At 57.4% G+C, this 19,091-nt stretch overlaps 3 protein-coding genes across 3 annotated transcripts in view; all 3 read right to left on the bottom strand.

The window, feature by feature from the left end:
- Positions 1-394: 394 nt before the first annotated feature.
- Positions 395-8,501, bottom strand: LOC138839124 (arylsulfatase L-like). Its single transcript, XM_070038768.1, has 10 exons — positions 8,354-8,501; positions 7,811-7,886; positions 7,527-7,662; positions 6,421-6,514; positions 5,653-6,079; positions 4,441-4,574; positions 3,566-3,700; positions 3,315-3,477; positions 2,365-2,486; positions 395-1,716 (listed from the first exon to the last, which is right to left on the bottom strand). The coding sequence occupies exons 1-10, from the start codon at positions 8,499-8,501 to the stop codon at positions 1,277-1,279; spliced, it is 1,875 nt and encodes a 624-aa protein (XP_069894869.1). The 3' UTR covers positions 395-1,276.
- Positions 8,502-9,013: 512 nt separating this feature from the next.
- Positions 9,014-11,954, bottom strand: LOC138839125 (guanine nucleotide exchange factor subunit RIC1-like). The gene is made up of 2 exons (XM_070038769.1): positions 11,869-11,954; positions 9,014-9,937 (listed from the first exon to the last, which is right to left on the bottom strand). The coding sequence occupies exons 1-2, from the start codon at positions 11,893-11,895 to the stop codon at positions 9,014-9,016; spliced, it is 951 nt and encodes a 316-aa protein (XP_069894870.1). The 5' UTR covers positions 11,896-11,954.
- A 558-nt stretch (positions 11,955-12,512) lies between these two features.
- The window catches only part of LOC138839126 (matrix-remodeling-associated protein 5-like), a 33,333-nt gene continuing 26,754 nt past the window's right edge, over positions 12,513-19,091 (bottom strand). Inside the window, exons 10-11 of the mRNA XM_070038770.1 lie at positions 16,657-17,977; positions 12,513-15,081 (exon numbers count right to left, since the gene is read on the bottom strand). Of these exons, the coding sequence (XP_069894871.1) occupies positions 12,513-15,081; positions 16,657-17,977 (3,890 nt within the window). The remainder of the gene's footprint in view (positions 15,082-16,656; positions 17,978-19,091) is intronic.

Raw genomic sequence — 19,091 nt, forward strand, 5'->3', positions numbered from 1 at the left:
TGGTGGGACGTCCTGGAGGAGGGCGGGACCAAGCTTGTATCCTAGCAACCCACCGGAAATGGCCTGAAATGGAAGGCAGGACTAGTTCTATACCCTAGCAACCACCAGAAATGATCTGAAATGGAAGGTGGGACTAGTCCTATACCCTAGCAACGACTGGAAGTGACCTGAAATGGAAGGTGGGTCTAGTCCTATACCCTAGCAATGACCGGAAGTGGCCTGAAATGGAAGGTGGGAGTAGTCCTATACCCTAGCAACGACTGGAAGTGGCCTGAAATGGAAGGCGGGACCAGTCCTATACCATAGCAATGACCGGAAATGGCCTCAAATGGAAGGCAGGACCAGCCCTGTATGCTAGCAACAACTGGAAATGACCTGAAATGGAAGGCAGGACCAGTGCCCGGCCTCTGACCCCCGTGACCGCTGACCCTGCCGTGCGGTACGGTGCTCACGAGGTTTTATTGTGTGGGAAGCTAGAGGAGAGAGGCCCGGATGTGACAGGGCTCCGGATGGGAGGCTGAGGAAAGGCCCTGGATGGGAGGCCCGAGGTGGAGGTCCAGGATGAGAGGCTCAGGATGTGAGAGTCCCAGGATATGTGAAGCCCTGGGTCTGAGAATCCCATGATGTGAGACTCTCTGAATGTGAAAATCCCCGGATGTGGGAATCCCCAGATGTAGGAGTTCCCAGATGTAAGAGTCCCCACATGTGAGAGTCTCTGGATGTAAAAGTCCCCGGATGTGACAATCCCGGGATGTAGGAATCTCTAGATGTGGGAATCCCTGGATGTGAGAATCCCTGGCTGTGGGAATCCCCGGATGTGAGAATCCCTGGATCTGAGAATTCCCGGATGTGAAAATCCAAAAATGTGAGAATCCCCGGATGTGAGAGTCTCTGGATGTGAGATTTCCCCAGATGTGGGAATTCCCTGGTCTGAGCATCCCTGGAAGTGGGAATCCCCGGATATGAGAATCCCCGGATGTGGAAATCTCTGGATGTGAGAATCTCCGGATGTGAGAATCACCGTATGTGAGAGTCTGTATGTGGGAATCCCCGGATGTGAGAGTCTCTGGATGTGAGACTCTCCGGGTGTAAAAGTCCCCGGATGTAGGATTCCCCGGATGTGTGAATACATCCCCGGGAATCCCCGGATGTGAGTCCCCAGAAGTGAGAATCCCCGGATGTGAGAATCCCCAGATGTAGGAATCCCTGGATGTGGAGAGTCTGTATGTGGGAATCCCTGATGTGGGAATCTCTGTATTTGAGTATACCCGGATGTTTAATACTCGGATGTGAGTCCCTGGATGTGAGAGGCGCAGGCCAGGATCTGCCGTAGCACCGGGCAGTTGGGGGTTGGGGGTCGGGTCGGGGTCAGAGGTCGGGGATCAGGTGGTCGCAGGCACAGAGCGGTCCGGGCACGCAGCAGGGCTGCAGGCGCGGGCTCCAGGTGTTGTGTGCAGGGGCGAGGGGCGGGGCCGCGCGGGGGGCGGCACGTGCGCAGCATCCGGGCCACTGCAGCCTCCACGCGCCTGCGCGTCGCCATCGGGCCCCGCAGCGGGCGGGTCTCCCCCGGGTCCGCCGTCAGGTCAAAGAGCAGTGGCCGCCGGTGGCGGGTCATGCACCGCCTGGAGCAGGCGCAGGCAGGGAAACCGAGGCAGGCGCCTGAGCCCGGCGGGTCGAAGCACGGAGTGGCGAAGTGCAGCTTCCACACCGTGCAGCCTGCGGGGGGTGGGGAGAAAGGAGTAACATCCGGGGCCTCACATCCGGGGATTCCCATCCGGGAATTCACATCCAGGACATCACATCCGGGGATTCACATCAGGGCATTCACACGCAAGACCTTACATCCGGGATTCCCATCCAGGACCTCACATCTGGGTATTCACATCCGGGGATTCCCATCTAGGACCTCACATCCAGGGATTCACATCCAGGCCCTCACATCCGGGGATTCACATGCGGTACTTCACATCCGGGGATTCACATGCGGGGCCTCACATCCGGGACCTCACAGCCAGGGATTCCCATCTGGGACCTCACATCCGGGGCCTCACATCTGGGGATTCCCATCCGAGGCCTCACATCCGGGATCTCACATCCGGGGCCTCACATCCAGGGATTCTCATCCACTACCTCACATCTGGAGTCTCACATCCGGGAATTCCCATTGGGGACTTCACATCCGGGACCTTACATCCGGGGATTCCCATCTCATGCCTTCCATCCAGGTCCTCACATCCCGGGATTCCCACATCCGAGGATTCCCACATCCAGGTCTCCCACCCCAGGCCTTGCATCCGGGTCCCTGCGCGCTCGCATGCAGCCCCCTCCCCCGCCCTGGGGCCCCGCGGAGGTTGAGGCACTCACTTGGGCGGTTGAACCAGCGCACGGCGTGCAGCCGGGCCTCGCAGTAGTGCAGCAGGAAGTTGTGGCCTGCGGCCTGCGCCGTCCTCAGCAGCACGGGCATCAGGTCCCGGCCGTCCACCTCCCTGCGGGACCCGGATGTGCAGGCTTCTGAGCGCTCAGAGACTCAGATGTGCAGGCCAGAGCCCCCAGAGACCCGGATGTCAAGGCTTGAGCCTGTAGAGACCCGGATGTGCAGGCTTCTGAGTGCTCAGAGGTCCGGATGTGCAGGCCAGAGATCCCAGAGACCCAGATGTCCAGGTTTCTGAGCCCTCAGAGACCCGGATGTGCAGGTCTAAGACCCAGGCCTCTGGTCTTAGAGACCTGGATGTGTAGGCCTGAGGCCTCAGAGAGCCGAATATCCAAGCTTCTGAGCGCTCAGAGACCTGGATGTCCATGCTTCTGAGCCCCCAGAGACCCGGATATGCAGTCCTGAGATCCCAGAGACCCGGATGTGCAGGCTTCTGAGCCTTCAGTGACCCAGAGGTGCAGTCCTGAGCCCTCAGAGACCCGGATGTCCAGGACTGAGACCTGGGCCTAGGTACTCAGAGACCTGGATGTGCAGCCCTGATGCCTTAGAGACCCCGATATGAAGGCCTGAGTCCTCAGAGACCCAGATGTCCAGGCTTCTGAGTGCTCAGAGGCCCGGATTTGCAGGCCTGAGCCCTTAGTTACCCGGATGTAAAGGCTTCTGAGCCCCCAGAGACCCGGATGTCAAGGCCTGAGCCCCGGGTCTTGGGTCTTAGAGACCCGGATGTGCAGGTCTGAGCCCTCAGAGACCCGGATGTGTAGGCTTCTGAGCCCCCAGAGACCCGGATGTGCAGGCCTCAGCCTCCCCCCCTCGGGATCCCTGAGGCCCCGGATGACCCCCCTTCCCACCCACCCCGTGGGGACCCAGGCCGGCGAACGACTACCTGTCCGCCGGAACCCAGCCCCCGGCCAGGCGCACCACGGTGGGGAACAGGTCCATGAGGCTGGTGGGCTCAGGCACCAGGCGCCCTGCAGGCAGCATCCCGGGCCAGCACGCCAGCCCGGGAACCCGGATGCCACCCTCCCAGCCACCCATGCCTTTGCCACCTGCAAGGGGGGAGCGAAGGGCAAAGGTCAATGGCGGGGTCGGGCCGCGTGGGAGACCCCGCCCATCCTGCCTCAGTTTCCCCCTCGCCTCGGTGCACGCTGTTGGAACCCCCGAGGCGGGCGCCCCCAGCCCGGGCCTCCAGCGAGGCACCGTGATCCAACGTGAAGTAGACAAGGGTGCGGCGCCCCAGCCCTGCGCCGTCCAGCGCCACCAGCAGTCGCCCTGTGGGGGGGGCAATGGATCCGTGCCTCAGTTTACCCCCAGCGTCCACCGTGCCTAGGTTTACCCCCAACATGCACCATGCCTCAGTTTACCCAACATGCATCGTGACTCAGTTTACAAATTTCCATCGTGCTTCAGTTTATGCCCAATGACTCAGTTTACCCAACAGGCACCGTGCCTCAGTTTACCCCCAATGCTCACTGGGCCTCAGTTTACCCCCATCCCAGTGCCTCAGTTTACTAAACCCACTCACCTCATCCCCGTGCCTCAGTTTACCCAACATGCACCATGCCTCAGTTTACACAACATGCCCAGTGCCTCAGTTTACCCAACATGCACCATGCCTCAGTTTACCCAACATGCCCAGTGACTCAGTTTACCCAAATACACCGTGCCTCAGTTTACCCCAATACCCAGTGACTCAGTTTACCCAAATGCACCGTGCATCAGTTCACCCTGAACATGCACCGTGCTTCAGTTTACCCAACATGCACCGTGCCTCAGTTTACCCAAGTGCACCATGCCTCAGTTTACCCCCAACATGCCCAGTGACTCAGTTTATCCAAGTGCACCGTGCCTCCGTTTACCCCAACCCATTGACCCCGTTCCCATGCCTCAGTTTCCCCCATCCCGCTCACCCCATCTCCGTGCCTCAGTTTCCCCCAACCCACTCACCCCACCCCCGTGCCTCAGTTTCCCCCATCCCACGCACCGTGCCTCAGTTCCCCCCCTGCACTCACCCACCATCCAGTCAAGCTCCTCCACGTCGCCGTAGGCGCCGTGCGAGCTGCAGCCCCAGAAGGCGGGTGAGGTGACCAGCGGGACGTGGACGTGGAGGAAGGAGACGAGGAGGAGGAAGGGGCGGGCCTGGTGCCTGCGGACCCACGTCAGACCCCGCCCCCATCATCAATAACCTCACCAATAACTGACCTGATCAGATATTGCCAATAATCGATCAGATGATTGATAATCGATCCTGATCTGATCGAAAATACCAATAATCGATCGTGATGTGATCGATAATACCAATAATCAATAGTGATCTGATTGAAAATACCAATAATCAATAGTGATCTGATTGAAAATACCAATAATCGATCGTGATCTGATCAGTTATTACCAATAATCGAACAGATCTGATCAGTTATTACCAATAATCAAACATCATCTGATCGATATGACCAATAATAGAACATGAGCTGATCAGATATTACTAATAATCGAACAGGATCTGATCAATAATACCAATATTCGATCGTGATGTGATCGATAATACCAATAATCGAACATCATCTGATCGATAATACCAATAATTGAACATGAGCTGATCAGTTATTACCAATAATCGAACATCATCTGAACAGTTATTACCAATAATCGATCATGATCTGATCAATACTACCAATGATTGATCGTGGTCTGATCTGAGGTCTACCAGATGTCTCTACAGATCTACTAGATGGAACATCCAAGGACCTGAGGTCTACCAGATGTCTATAGAGATCTACTGGATGTAACATCCTGGGACTTGACTCTACCAGATGTCTCTGCAGATCTACTGATGGAACATCCGGGAACCTGAGGTCTACCAGATGTCTATAGAGATGTACTAGATATAACATTCAGGGATTTGAGGACTACCAGATGTCTATAGAGATCCATTGATGGAACATCCGGGGATTTGAGGTTGACAGTTGACTATAGAGATCTACTGGATATACATCTGGGCACCTGAGGTCTACCAGTTGACTATAGAGATCTACTGGATGTACATCCGGGGATCTGAGGTCTACCAGATGCCTATAGAGATCTCCTAGTGGAACATTCAGGATTTGAGGTTGACAGTTGACTATAGAGATCTACTGGATGTACATCCGGGGATCTAAGGTCTACCAGTTGACTATAGAGAACTAGTAGATGGCATCTGTCCCCCTCCCCGACCCCAGGCTGACCTGTGGATGAAGGCCTCAGCCTCCCGCAAGAACAGCCCCGTGCTGGCCTCGAACCTCAGAGGCTGCTGGACGACCTGGTAATCCCTCATCAGGAAGCAGTCGGCGTGGACGATGAAGACACCTAGGAGGCGGGAGGTGCAGGCCAGGAGCAAGGCCCCACATCCGGGGCCCAGCACCCTGGGCACCCAGCGCAGGCCCAGCAGGCCCGTGAGCTTCCCAGCGGCCAGGCAGAGCTGGGAAAGAAGCAGCAGCTGCGCCCCCAGGTCCAGGGGCCCTTGCAGACACGCTCGCTTCTCCGAGGGCTCCGCTTGCAGGCAGTCCCCCATCAGGGTGAAGGGGACCCCGAAGAAGGAGTCGAACCTATGGTTCAGGGGGTGGTGGCAGTGGTGAGTGGGGGACTCACAGTTGAGGCCCAGGTGCCATTTGCCTGGAGGGGAAGAGATGGATGGATGAGTGAATGGATGGGTGGATGGGTGGATGGGTGGATGGATGGTTGGATGGATGGGTGGGTGGATGGATGGGTGGATGGATGGATGGATGGATGGATGGATGGATGGATGGGTGAGTGGATGGATGGATGGATGAATAGGTGGATGGGTGGATGGATGGATGGATGAGTGGATGGATGGATGGATGGGTGGATGGGTGGATGGATGGATGGATGGAGGGGTGGATGGATGGATGGATGGGTGGATGGATGGATGGATGGATGGATGGATGGGGGATGGGTGGATAGATGGATGGGTGGATGGATGACTTCTCTCTTACCTATGAGGCCGGTGGCATATCCCTGCTGCTGCAGGATCTTGGCGAAGGTGATCTCGGAAGTGGGCAGCCCGCCAGACACGGCCGCCCACCATGCCTTCCAAGAGAGAGGAGAAGGACCCTAGGTCAGTGATGATGGCGTCCTGGGTAAGGAGGGGGCATCTAGCACCTTCAAGGGGAAGGCCTGCTGTGTCTGGGATAGCCTGGGACCTGCCCACCCGGGGTGGAAAGGACCCCAGCCCTGGGAGCCCTCGGGGGAAACCAATATGGCATCACTTCCGGTTTCCTGGTGGTTCAGGGGGGAAGTCCCAGAGTCTCAGGGATTTGAACCTGAGATCCTCGGAGAAGTCCTCCCCTCCCTCTGGTTGCCCTCAGTGCCCTAGATGTTGGGCCTCAGTTCCCTGGATGTTGGACCTCAGGTCCCCGGATGTTGGATGTTAGTATCCCGGATGTTGGCCCTCATCCCCGGATGATGGAGTTCAGTGCCCTGTATGGTGGATATCAGGACCCCAGATGTTGGACTTCAGTTACCCGGATGTTGTAGCTCAGTTCCCTGGATGTTGGATCTTACTACCCCGTATATTGGAGCTCAGATTCGGGTATGTTGGCCCTCAGATCCCCAGATGTTGGAGCTCAGTTCCCCGGATGTTGGGGCTCAGGTTCCCGGATGTTGGATCTTAGTATCCCGGATGGTGGATGTCAGATCCTCGGATGTTGGAGTTCAATTCCCAGAATGTTAGGCCTCAGATCCCCGGATGTTGGATCTTAGTACAATGGATGTTAGAGATAAGGTCCCCGGATGTTAGAGTTCAGTGCCCTGGATGTTGGTGCTCAGATCCCCGGATGTTGGATCTTAGTAACCCGGATGTTAGAGATGAAGTCCCTGGATGTTAGAGCTCAGTACCCCGATGTTGGTGCTCAGTTCCCCGGATGTTGGGCTTTAGATCCCCGGATGTTGGGTCTCAGATCCCCAGATGTTGGATATCAGGTCCACGGATGTTGGATCTTAGTACCCTGGATGTTGGCTCTCAGATCCCCGGATGTCCCGCCCCCGCCTCCCCCCCCACCGCCTCCCCCCCACCGCTCCCTCCGTTCCCCGGATGTCCCACCCCCCCATACTGACCCAGGCGCACAGGGTAGCGTCCCGTCAGGAAGGCTGCGTGGCTTGGGCTGCAGACGGACGCTGCTGCCAGGTGCTGGGTCAGCCGCATGCCATCGCGGGCCAGGCCGTCCAGGTGCGGGATACTGTGTGGGGAGAAGCAAACTGAGTCACAGCTAAGAACATACGGGGACCTGGGGTCTAACATCCGGGGATCTAATGCCCAACATCCCAGGAGCTAAACTCCAACATCCGGGGCCCTGAGATCCCACATCCGGGGACCTGAGATCCCACATCCGGGGTACTAAGATCCAACATCTGGGGACCTGAGGTCCAACATCTGGGGACCTGGCATCCAACATCTGGGAACCTGAGGGCCAACATCTGGAGATCTAAGATCCAACATCTGGGGCCCTGAGATCCCACATCCAGAGTACTAAGATCTATATCTGTGGACTGGGCTCCTACATCCGGGGAGCTAAGGCCCAACATCCGGGTATCTGATCTCAAACATCCGGGGACCTGACATCCAACATCCGAGGTACTAAGATCCAACATCCAGGGAATTGAATTCCAACATCCGGGGACCTAACATCCAACATCCAGGGATCTGAGGTCCAACATCCGGGGGCCTGATCTCCAACATCTGGGGTACTAACATGTAACATCCGGGAACCTGATTTCCCACATCTGGGGTATACTAAGATTTAACATCCGAGGACCTGATCTCCAACATCCGGGGCACTAACATCCCACATCAGGGGATCTGATCTTCAACATCCAGGGAACTGAGATCCAACATCCTGGGAATTGAACTCCAACATCCGGAGACCTAACATCCAACATCCGGGGACGTGAGGTCCACTAGATGTCTATACAGTTCTCCTGGTGGAACATCTGGGGAACTGAGCTCTAACATCCTGGATACTAACATGTAACATCCGGGGACCTGATATCCAACATCCGGGGACCTGATCTTCAACATCCGAGCACCTGACATCTAACATCCGGGGTACTAACATCTAACATCCAGGGACCTGATCTCCAACATTCGGAGCACTAACATCTAACATCCGAGAACCTGATTTCCCACATCTGGGGCATTAAGATCTAACATCCTTGGACCTGTCCTCCAACATCCGGGGCACTAACATCCCACATCCGGGGACCTGAGCTCCAACATTCGGGGCACTAACCTCCAACATCTGGGGACCTGAGCTCCTACATCCGGGACACTTAAGTCCAATATCTGAGGACATGATCTCCCACATCCGGGGTACTAAGATTTAACATCCCGGGACATGATATCCAACATCCGGGGCACTAACATCCAACATCTGGGGAACTGAGTTACTAGATGTCTATACAGTTCTCCTGGTGGAACATCCAGGGATCTGAGCTCCCACATCCGGGTAACTAAGGCCCCACATCCGGGCCTCCCCCTCTGCTCACCGCAGGCTGCGGTTCCCGAAGCTGTCCAGGTCGCCCAGGCCCAGGTCATCGGCCAAGAGCAGCAGGAAGTTGGGGCGCGAGTGGGTGGGGCCTGCGCAGGGGCCAGGGGGGAGGAGGAGGAGGAGGAGGAAGGCGAGGGGTGGGGCTGCGCAGCCGCTGTGCGACCTGAGGAGGAGAGAGAGGAGGAGGAGCGGTGGATGGGTGGATGGATGGGTGGATGGATGGATGGATAGGTGGATGGGTGGATGGATGGATGGATAGGTGGATGGGTGGATGGATGGATGGATGGGTGAATGGATGGGTGGATGGATGGATGGTTGGATGGATGAGTGGATGGGGGAATGGGTGGATGGATGGATGGGTGGATGGATGGATGGATGGGTGGATGGATGGGTGGATGGGTGGATATATGTATGTATGTATGGATGGATGGATGGATGGATAGGTGGATGGGTGGATGGATGGATGGGTGGATGGATGGATGCACAGTGGATGGATGGATGGGTGGATGGATGGATGGGTGGGTGGATGGGTGGATGGATGGGTGGTTGGGTGTATGGATGGATGGGTGGATGGATGGGTGGGTGGATGGATGAATGGTTGGATGGGTGGATGGATGGATGGGTGGGTGGATGGATGGATGAATAGGTGGATGGATGAATAGGTGGATGGGTGGATGGATAGATGGGTGGATGAATAGGTGGATGGGTGGATGAATAGGTGGGTGGGTGGATGGATGGATGGGGATATGGATTGATGGATGGATGGATGGATGGATGGATGAATGGATGGGTGGGTGAGTGGATGGATGGTTGGGTGGATGGATGGATGGATGGGTGGATGGATGGATGGGTGGATGGATGGATGGGTGAATGGGAAGAGGGATGGAAGGACTCCCCCTCCCTCCAGGCCCTCTCCTGACCAACTTGGCGTCCAGGATCCCGTCCTTCCCATGATGCTCCCCGTTTCCTGGAAGAGAATGCTGGAAGCAGGAAGTGGGGAAGAGCTGAGTAACATCCGGCCACCCCAGGGCCAGGCTGCTGTTGCCCCCACCAGTACATCAGCCCCTCACCTCGTCTTTCCAGGCCTGTGGCGGGGCCCTGCAACCCCCACCCCGGGGCATGGTGGGACATCTGGGGGGGGGGCTTCATAGAACAATCGAAGCCCTCCCACCCCGGGTCCCCACACCTCTCCCCGTGTTCCCCAGAGGACGAACTCACATCCACAGTTCTCTGCCATCAGCGCCTGGGCCTGCTGCTCTCCCTGCCAGCCAGGAAGCTCGCAGGGCTCAAATGTCCAAGTCACTCCAGCAGCCAGAACTCCACAACAACCCTCCAAAATAAAAGTCCCCTTGTTCCTTGGAAAGCACAACATTCCCCCCCTCCAAAATAAAAGTCCCCTTTGTTCCTTAGAAAGGAACAGGATGTGGTGCTGAAGGGGAAGGCGGGGAAGGAAGGGAAAAGCCCGGAGTTGCTGGGCTGGGCGCCAAGAAATTGCCAGGCCTGGCAGAGGCAGGAGGAAGGGGAGGCGGGAAACCTCGAGAACTACATGGAAGGCTGCAATAATAGTCAGGACCGTCAGGGAGGGTGGCCTGTGCCCAGAGGGCGTGGCCTGCGCTCAGTAGGCCGTGGCCAGAGCTCAGGAGGGCATGGCCTGGGCTGGGGAGGAAGTGAGGGACTCAGGAGGGCTTGGCCTGTGCTGGGAATGTAGTGAGGGTCTCAGGGGGCGTGGCCTGTTCTCAGGAGGGCGTGGCCTGTGCTGGGGAGGAAGTGAGGGACTCAGGAGGGCGTGGCCTGTGCTGGAGCTAAACTGAGGGTCTCAGGAGGGCGTGGCCTGCAATGAGGCAGAAGTGAGGGTCTCAGGAGGGTGTGGCCTGCAATGAGGCGGAAGTGAGGGACCTATGTGGGCGTGGCCTGCGCTGGGGCGGAAGTGAGGGTCTCAGGAGGGCGTGGCCTGTGCTGGGAAGGAAGTGAGGGTCTCAGGAGGGCATGGCTTGTGCTGGGAATGTATGAGGGCCCCAGGAGGGTGTGGCCTGTGCTAGGAGCGGAAATGAGAGTGTGGCCTGTGCTGGGCAGAAATGAGGGGTCTCAGGAGGGTGTGGCCTGTGCTGGGGCAGAAGTGAGGGTTTCAGGAGGGCATGGCCTGCGCTGGGGCGGAAGTGAGGAAGAATTCCATCCAGAAGCAGCACGGCTGCTTTATTGCCTCCGAGTCTGGGAAAGGACCCCAACGGCCCAAAGCACAGCTGGAGCCCGGAGCCAAGGTGTGGAGCGCCTGCTCCGCCCACATCTGGGTTCCACCTCTCACATCTGGGTCTCAACCCCTCACATGTGGGTCCCAACCCTTACATCCGGGTCCAAACCCCTCACATCCAGGTCCTGGCGCCTGCCAGTGGGCCTGGAGATAAGTGACATCCTGGTACTCGCCTCCACGTCTGGGTTCCCGGACCTGGAGATCCCTAACATCCGGGTACCCACCCCATATCTGGGTTCACGGACCTGGAGGTCCCTAACATCTGGGTACTCACCCCACATCCACGTTCATGGACCTGGAGGTCCCTAACATCTGGGTACTCACCCCACATCCAGGTTCATGGACCTGGAGGTCCCTAACATCCGGGTACCCAGCCCACATCCGGGTTCACGGACCTGGAGGTCCCTAACATCCGGGTAGTTCCCATTCCACATCTCGTTCCTGGACCATCAGTGGATGTGGTGGGACCTGACATCCGGAATCCCCACACCACATCCGGGTCCTAGACCCTGTCAGTAGAAGGAGAGGAGCGTGACATCTGGGACTCCACACGCCACAGCCAGGCCCATGGATGTGATATCCGGGTCCCGTCCAGCATATATCCGGGTCCCTGCCACAGTCCACACCCGGGTTAATGGACGTGGACTTACATAACATCCGGGTTCCCCACGCAACATCCGGGTCCTGGCCCCTGAGTGGACCTACAGATAGGTTACATCCGGGTCCCCCAGTCCACATACGGGTCCTGGCTCCTCAGTGGAACTGGAGATAGGTGACATCCGGGTCTTCCCGTCCACATCCGGGTCCTGGCCCCTCAGTGGACCTGGAGATAAGTGACATCCGGGTCCCTGATGCCACCTTCAGGTGAGTGGACATGGAGGAGGGTGACATCCGGGTCCCCCAGTCCACATCCGGGTCCTGGCCCTTCAGTGGACCTGGAGATAAGTGACATCTGGGTTCCCCAGGCCACATCTGGGTCAGTGGACGCAAACGAGGGTGACATCCGGGTCCCTCCCAGTCCACATCCGTGTACTGGCCCCTCAGTGGACATGAAGGAAGGTGACATCCGGGTCCCTCCTAGTCCACATCCGGGTCCTGACCCATCAGTGCATCTGGAGGAAAGTGACATCCGGTTCCTCCATGCCACATCCGGGTCAGTGGACATGGAAGAAAGTGACATCCGGGTCCCTTCTAGTCCACATCCGGGTCCTGGCCCCTCAGTGGACCCAGAGATAGGTGACATCCGGGTCTTTCCCAGTCCACATCTGGGTCCCTCCCAGTCCACATCCGGGTCCTAGCCTCTCCATGGCCTCTGGTCGGACCGCAGCTTCTGTACAGCGCGCGCAGGTTCGGAACCCCACATCCAGGCATCTTCCGGCTGGGGCCCAGGAGTCTTGCTGGAGCTGGACATCTGGGTCTCACGCACTTTCCTGCCAACCGAACCCAGCGGCCTAAAGGCAGGAATGAAGCCCCACATCCGGGTCTTCTCGGTCTGTTGCCCGGCAACCGAACGCAGATGCCTAGACGCTGCGGTGGAGCCCAACGTCCTGGTATCTTCACTTGGTTGCCCGGCAACCGAACGCCGCGGCCTAGCGGCGGGAATGAAGCCCCACATCCGGGTCTCCTCAGTCCGTTGCCCTGCCATGGCACCCAGCGGCCTAGTGGCGGGAATGAAGCTGAACATCCGGGTCTCCAGCGCGCGGGGGGCGTGTCCGGGCGGCGCCCCGGGGTGGGAGTGGCAGACGTAGGCGCCGCGGTCGCGCTCCGAGGCGGCGCGCACCTCCAGGCTGCCGTCGGCGCCCAGCGTGAAGCGGCCTCGCCTCTGCGGCCCACGCAGCACCAGCCCGCCGGGCAGGCGCCAGGACACCGGAAGCGTGGAGATGGGGCAGCGCAGCCGGAAGCTGCCGCCCAGCGCCACACGCAGCGCCGCTCCCGACACTGCCCCAGGGGGCGGAGTCGGCGCATCAGGGGGCGCAGTCAGCGCCCAAGATGGCGGGGCAGGCGGGCCAGGGGGCGGAGCTGCCTCAGAGGGCGGAGCCAGCACACCAGGGGGCGGAGCCAGCGCCCAAGATGGCAGGGCAGGCGTGTGATGGGGCGGAGCTGGCGCGCCAGGGGGCGGAGTAAACGCCTCAGAGGGCGGAGCCGACGCCACAGTGGGCAGAGCCCGCGCCCACCATGGCGGCAGCCGCACCCACATCCGGGCTTCGCCCGCCGGGTTGCGCGCCACGCACGCCACGGCGTCGCTGCCACCGCTGCGCAGCGCACGCACATCCGGGATTTCCAATGTCCCGCGCGCATCCACGCTGATCCCTCCCCCCATGCGACTGCGATACGGGACTGGAAGTACCAGCCCGCCCGGAAGTTCCCACAGCAGGCGGGGCTCGGGGACGCCATCCGCCTGGCAGCGCATGCGCAGACGCACCACGGGGGAGACCCGGATGTCGTCGTTCACGTCGTCATGGACGTCAGGCGTGACCCGGATGCGCGGCGCCCGCAGCTGCACGTGTAGGCGCACGGTGGCGCGCCGGCCCCGCCCCGCCACGCACGTGTACGTGCCTGCGTCGGCCCGCCGTGCTCCCCGCAGGCGCAGACGCCCATCTGGCAGCACCCGGAAGTGGGCGTCCTCCAGGCCAGAAGTGAAGGCCACGGGCTGCGAGGCCGGCCTCAGCCAGGTCACTGCGCGCAACCCCTGGGTCACGGGGCACGTGAGGGTCACGGGGGCGCCATAGGGGACAGAGAGTTCGGGGGGTAGCGGGGCGGAAGTGGGAGACGAAGAGGAAGCAGGAAGTGAAGGGGAAGCCTGAAGTGAAGCAGGAAGCGAAGGGGAAGCAGGAAGTGAAGAGGAACCAGGAAGTGAAGAGGAAGAGGAAACAGGAAATGAAGAGGAAGAAGGAAGAGACTGAGAGGAAGAGGAAGAAGGAAAGGAAGAGGAAGAAGAGGAAGCAGGAAGAGATGGAGAAGAGGAAGAAGAAGGAAAAGAAGAGGAAGCAGGAAAAGAATGTGAAGAAGAAGGAAGAGACTGAGAAGAGGAAGAGGAAGGAAAGGAAGAAGAGGAAGAAGGAAGAGACTGAGAAGAGGAAGAGGAAGGAAAGGAAGAAGAGGAAGAAGGAAGAGACTGAGAAGAGGAAGAGGAAGGAAAGGAAGAAGAGGAAGAAGGAAGAGATTGAGAGGAAGAGAACAGGAAGGGATGAGAGGAAGAGGAAGAAGGAAAGGAAGAGGAAGAAGGAAAAGAAGCAGAGGAGGAAGCAGAGGAAGAGGAAGAAGATGAAGGATGGTGAGAGGAAGAGGAAGGAAGAGATGGAGAGGAAGAAGGAAAGGAAGAGGAAACAGGAAAGGAAGAGGAAGAGGGAAAGGAAGAGGAAGAAGTTGAATGATGTTGAGAGGAAGCGGAAGAAGGAAGTGATTGAGAGGAAAAGGAAGGAAAGGAAGAGAAAACAGGAAATGAAGAGGAAGAGGAAGAAGGAAGTGACTGAGAGGAAGAGGAAGAACCCGCCCCAGGCTCCGCCCCCCCACCCGTGGTCACACATCCAAGGTCTAACCCAGGCCCCAGGTCCCAGATCCCCACACTCCCATCAGGCCTCACGACCCGAACATCCGGGTCTCCCAGGACACCGGATGGGACATGGAGGCGGTGGTGGGCAGTGCAGTCCTCCCTGGGGTCGGCGTCCTGGGTCACGGGGGTCACGGGAAGCCGGGGTTGCAGATAGGAGGCGCCTGACCCAGCCGCCAACTCCACGCGCAGCCGTGCATGCGCGTCGCCTGCCGCGTTGCGCGCCACGCACACATACTCCCCCGCGTCGCGTGACGTCACCGGACGCACGGAGAGCGTGCCGTTGGGAAAGGCGCGGACCCGGATGTCAGAGCTGGGGAGGGGAGAGGGAGGGAGGGCAGGAAGGAAGGAAGGAGGGAAGGGTGAAGGAAGGATTGGAGGGAAGGAAGGAGAGAATTTAGGGAAGGAAGGAGGGAAGGAAGGATTGGAGGGAAGGATTGGAATGAAGGATTGGAGGATAGGAAGGATGGAAGGATGGAAGGATCGGAGGGAAGGAAGGAGAGAATTTAGGGAAGGAAGGAGGGAAGGAAGGATTGGAGGGAAGGATTGGAAGGAAGGATTGGAGGATAGGAAGGATGGAAGGATCGGAGGGAAGGACGGAAGGATTGGACGGAAGGAAGGAAGGATTGGACGGAAGGAAAGATGGAAGGATTGGAGGGAAGTAAGGAAGGATTGGAGGGAAGGAAGGAAGGATTGGAGGGAAGGAAGGAAGGAAGGATTGGAGGGAAGGAAGGATGGAAGGATTGGAAGGAAGGAAGGATTGGAGGGAAGGAAGTATAGAAGGATTGGAGGGAAGGAAGGAAGGAATGTAGGGAAGGAAGGATGGAAGGAAGGAAGGATTGGAGGGAAGGAAGGAAGGATTGGAGGGAAGGAAGGAAGGATTGGAGGGAAGGAAGGAAGGATCGGAGGGAAGGAAGGAAGAAGGGAAGGAGGGAAGAAAGGAAGGAAGAAGGGAAGGAAGAAAGGAGGGAGGGAAGGAGGGAAGGAAGGAGGGAAGGAGGGAAGGAAGGAGGGATGAAAGTAATAGGAGGAAAGACCATAAGGAAGGGAAGACAAATTTGAAGCCAATGTTAGTTATTCGCACATGTGACATATGCATCCAATACTCATCTTGTATCGATCCCTGATCGATCATCTATGATCGATCACTAGGGTTCTACCTTGCGATCTGGCAAGCCAGGACCTATCAATTACCTATTCACTGCTAATGGATCTACCATCCCCACCTCATCTCTATCAATATTTAATCGATAATCGATTTGTTATCTATGGTCTACTGTGTCTATGTCATCTGTCTAATCCATCCTCTATCAATTAACTATCAAGGGGTATCATCTTTATCCCAACTATGGGTGGATAGATGGATGGGTGGATGGATGAGTGGATGGATAGGTGGGTGGATGGATGGGTGGATGGATGGGTGGATGGATGGGTAGATGGATGGGTGGATGGATGGGTAGATGGATGGATGGATGGGTGGATGGATGGGCGGGTGGATGGATGAGTGGATGGATAGGTGGGTGGATGGATGGGTAGATGGATGGGTGGATGGATGGGTAGATGGATGGATGGATGGGTGGATGGATGGGTGGGTGGATGGGTGGGTGGATGGATGAGTGGATGGATGGGTGGATGGATGGATGGGTGGATAGATGGGTAGATGGATGGGTGGATGGATGGGTAGATGGATGGATGAATGGATGGGTGGGTGGATGGATGGATAGAAGGGTGGATGGGTGGATGGATGAATGGGTAGATGGATGAATGGATGGATGGGTGGATGGATCGATGGGTGGATGGATGGGTGGATGGATGAGTGGATGGATGGATGTGTGGATGGGTAGATGCACGGGTGGATGGATGGATGCCCCCCACTTCCCACACTCACCTGCTCCCAGCATCCACCAGTCGCCCATCTGGCAGCCTCCAGAACACGCGTGGGGCGGGGTCCCCACGCGCATGGCAGTGCAGCGTGAGGTCAGCGCCGTGGGGCACGCGCGTGGCAAGCGGGCCTCGGGGTCGGACGCTGGGAGGGAGACGCGCGTGCGCGGGCGTGACTTCGACGTGCACAGTGCGTTTCGCGATGCTCAGCGTGTTGACGGCCACGCACTCGTACTCACCAGCATGGCGCGGGGCCTGCAGGCGGCGCAGCACCAGCGTGCCATTGGGGAGGACGTAGATGTCGCTGAGTCGAGGGTGCGTGTGCACATGCACGGGTCTCACGTGGGTCCCGTCAGGCAGACGCCAGTGTAGGGCCGCAGGGGGCCAGGCCTGGGCTGTGCAGGGCAGGTGCAGGGTGAGGCCCGCGTGGGCCGACACCAACTCCGTGGGCGCCTCACGCAGCACGGGGGGAGCGGGGGAGGCGTGCATGACATTTCCACGTGTGTCAAAGCCACGCATGTGCGCTTCATGTGTATCAGGTGAGTGTGGAAGGGATGTGATCGTGTCCCTTTCACGAGTGATATTTCCACGTGTGACCATTGTGTGAGTGTCAGATTCATGCGTGACATTTACACGCATGTCAGATCCATGCATGTGCGGTCCAAGAGTATCAGGGCCATGCAGAAGGGACCTGATCGCATCCATTCCATGCGTGACATTTTCATGCGTGACATTTTCACGCGTGTCAGGTCTATGAATAATGGACCTGATCGTGTCCATTCCACGCCTGTCATATCCAAGCGTGACATTTGCACGCGTGTCTGATCCACGTATGTGCATTCTAAGAGTGTGAGGTCCACGCAGAAGGGGTCTGATCGTGTCCCTTTCACGCGTGACATTTCCACGTGTGACCATCATCTGAGAGTCAGATCCACGCGTGACATTTCCACTGGGGTTAGGCCTATGAATAACGGACATGATCGTGTCCCTTTCATGCGTGACATTTACACGTGTGACATTTACACGTGTGACATTTACACGCATGTCAGATGCAGTTATGTGCGTTTTACGCGTGTCCAGTGAGTGTGGAAGGGATCTGATCGTGTCCATGTCACATGTGACATTTTCACACGTGATCATCAAGTCAGTGGCAGGCCTACGCGTGTCCAGTTTGCTCCTGTGAGGTCCACGCCTGTCCTTTCCACGCATGACCATTGTGTGAGTTTCAGATCCATGTGTGACATTTCCACGCGTGTCCATCGTGCCAGCGTCAGATCCACTCGTGTCCGTCCCATGCGTGTCGGGCGCCGCTGGGGTCAGCTCCACGCCTGGGGATGGACAGACGGACGGAGGGAGGGACAGAGGGACAGGGCGTTGGATAAGGGCCCCTGTGCTGGTCGGAGACAGTGCTCTGTCCCTCTGTCTGTCTGTCCGTCCGGCTGTCCATCTCTCTGTCCGTCTGTCTATCCATCTGTCTGTCAGTCTGTCTATGTCTGTCTGTCTGTCCCTCTGTCTGTCTGTCTCTGTCAGTCTGTCTGTTCGTCTGTCTACTTGTCCGTCCGTCTGTCCATCTGTCCGTCCGTTTCTCTGTCCATCTGTCCGTCCGTTTCTCTGTCCATCTGTCCCTCTGTCTCTCTGTCCCTCTGTTTGTCCATCTGTCTGTCCCTCTGTCTCTCTGTCTGTCCATCTGTCTATCCATCCATCAGTCCATCCGTCTATCTGTCCATGTGTCTGTGTCGCTCCGTCCACCAATGTATCTGTCTGTCCATTCATCTGTCCATCCATCTATCTACTGTCTGTCTACCTACCTGTGTATCCTTCCTTCCATCCATCTCTCTCTCTCTCTCTCTCTCACTCTCTGTCTATGGCTCTGTTTGTCTATCTGTCCATTACTCTGTCTGTCTATCTATGATTCTGTCTATTTGTCCACTGGTCCATCCATTTAGCTATCTGTCCATCTGTCTGTCCACCTGTCTCTCTATTTATCTGTCTGCCTGTCTGTCAGGTGTCTGTCTACCTATCTGTCTATACATCCATCAGTCCGTCCGTCTGTCTACCCACCCACCTGTCCATGTTATCTCTTTCAATCCATCCATCCATCCACTCGTCTATCCATCCATCTGTCCATCTGTCTCTCTGACTGTGTATGCCTCTGTCTATCTGTCCATTGGTCCATCTATCCATCTGTTCATCTGTCCATCTGTTCATCTCTCTGTCCATTCTTCTGTCTATCTGTCTCTATGGCTCTGTCTATCTGTCCATTGGTCTGTCTATCTATCTATCTATCTATCTATCTATCTATCTATCTATCTATCTGTCTGTCTGTCTGTCTGTCTGTCTGTCTGTCTGTCTGTCTGTCTGTCTGTCTGTCTGTCTACCTATCCATCCATCCAACCATGTATGTTTCTATCTGTCTGTCTGTCTATCCATCCATCTGTCCAT

Source organism: Dipodomys merriami, unplaced genomic scaffold (assembly GCF_024711535.1).
Source record: "Dipodomys merriami isolate MVZ:Mamm:240054 unplaced genomic scaffold, mDipMer1.0.p SCAF_294, whole genome shotgun sequence".
NCBI classification, from domain to species: domain Eukaryota; kingdom Metazoa; phylum Chordata; class Mammalia; order Rodentia; family Heteromyidae; genus Dipodomys; species Dipodomys merriami.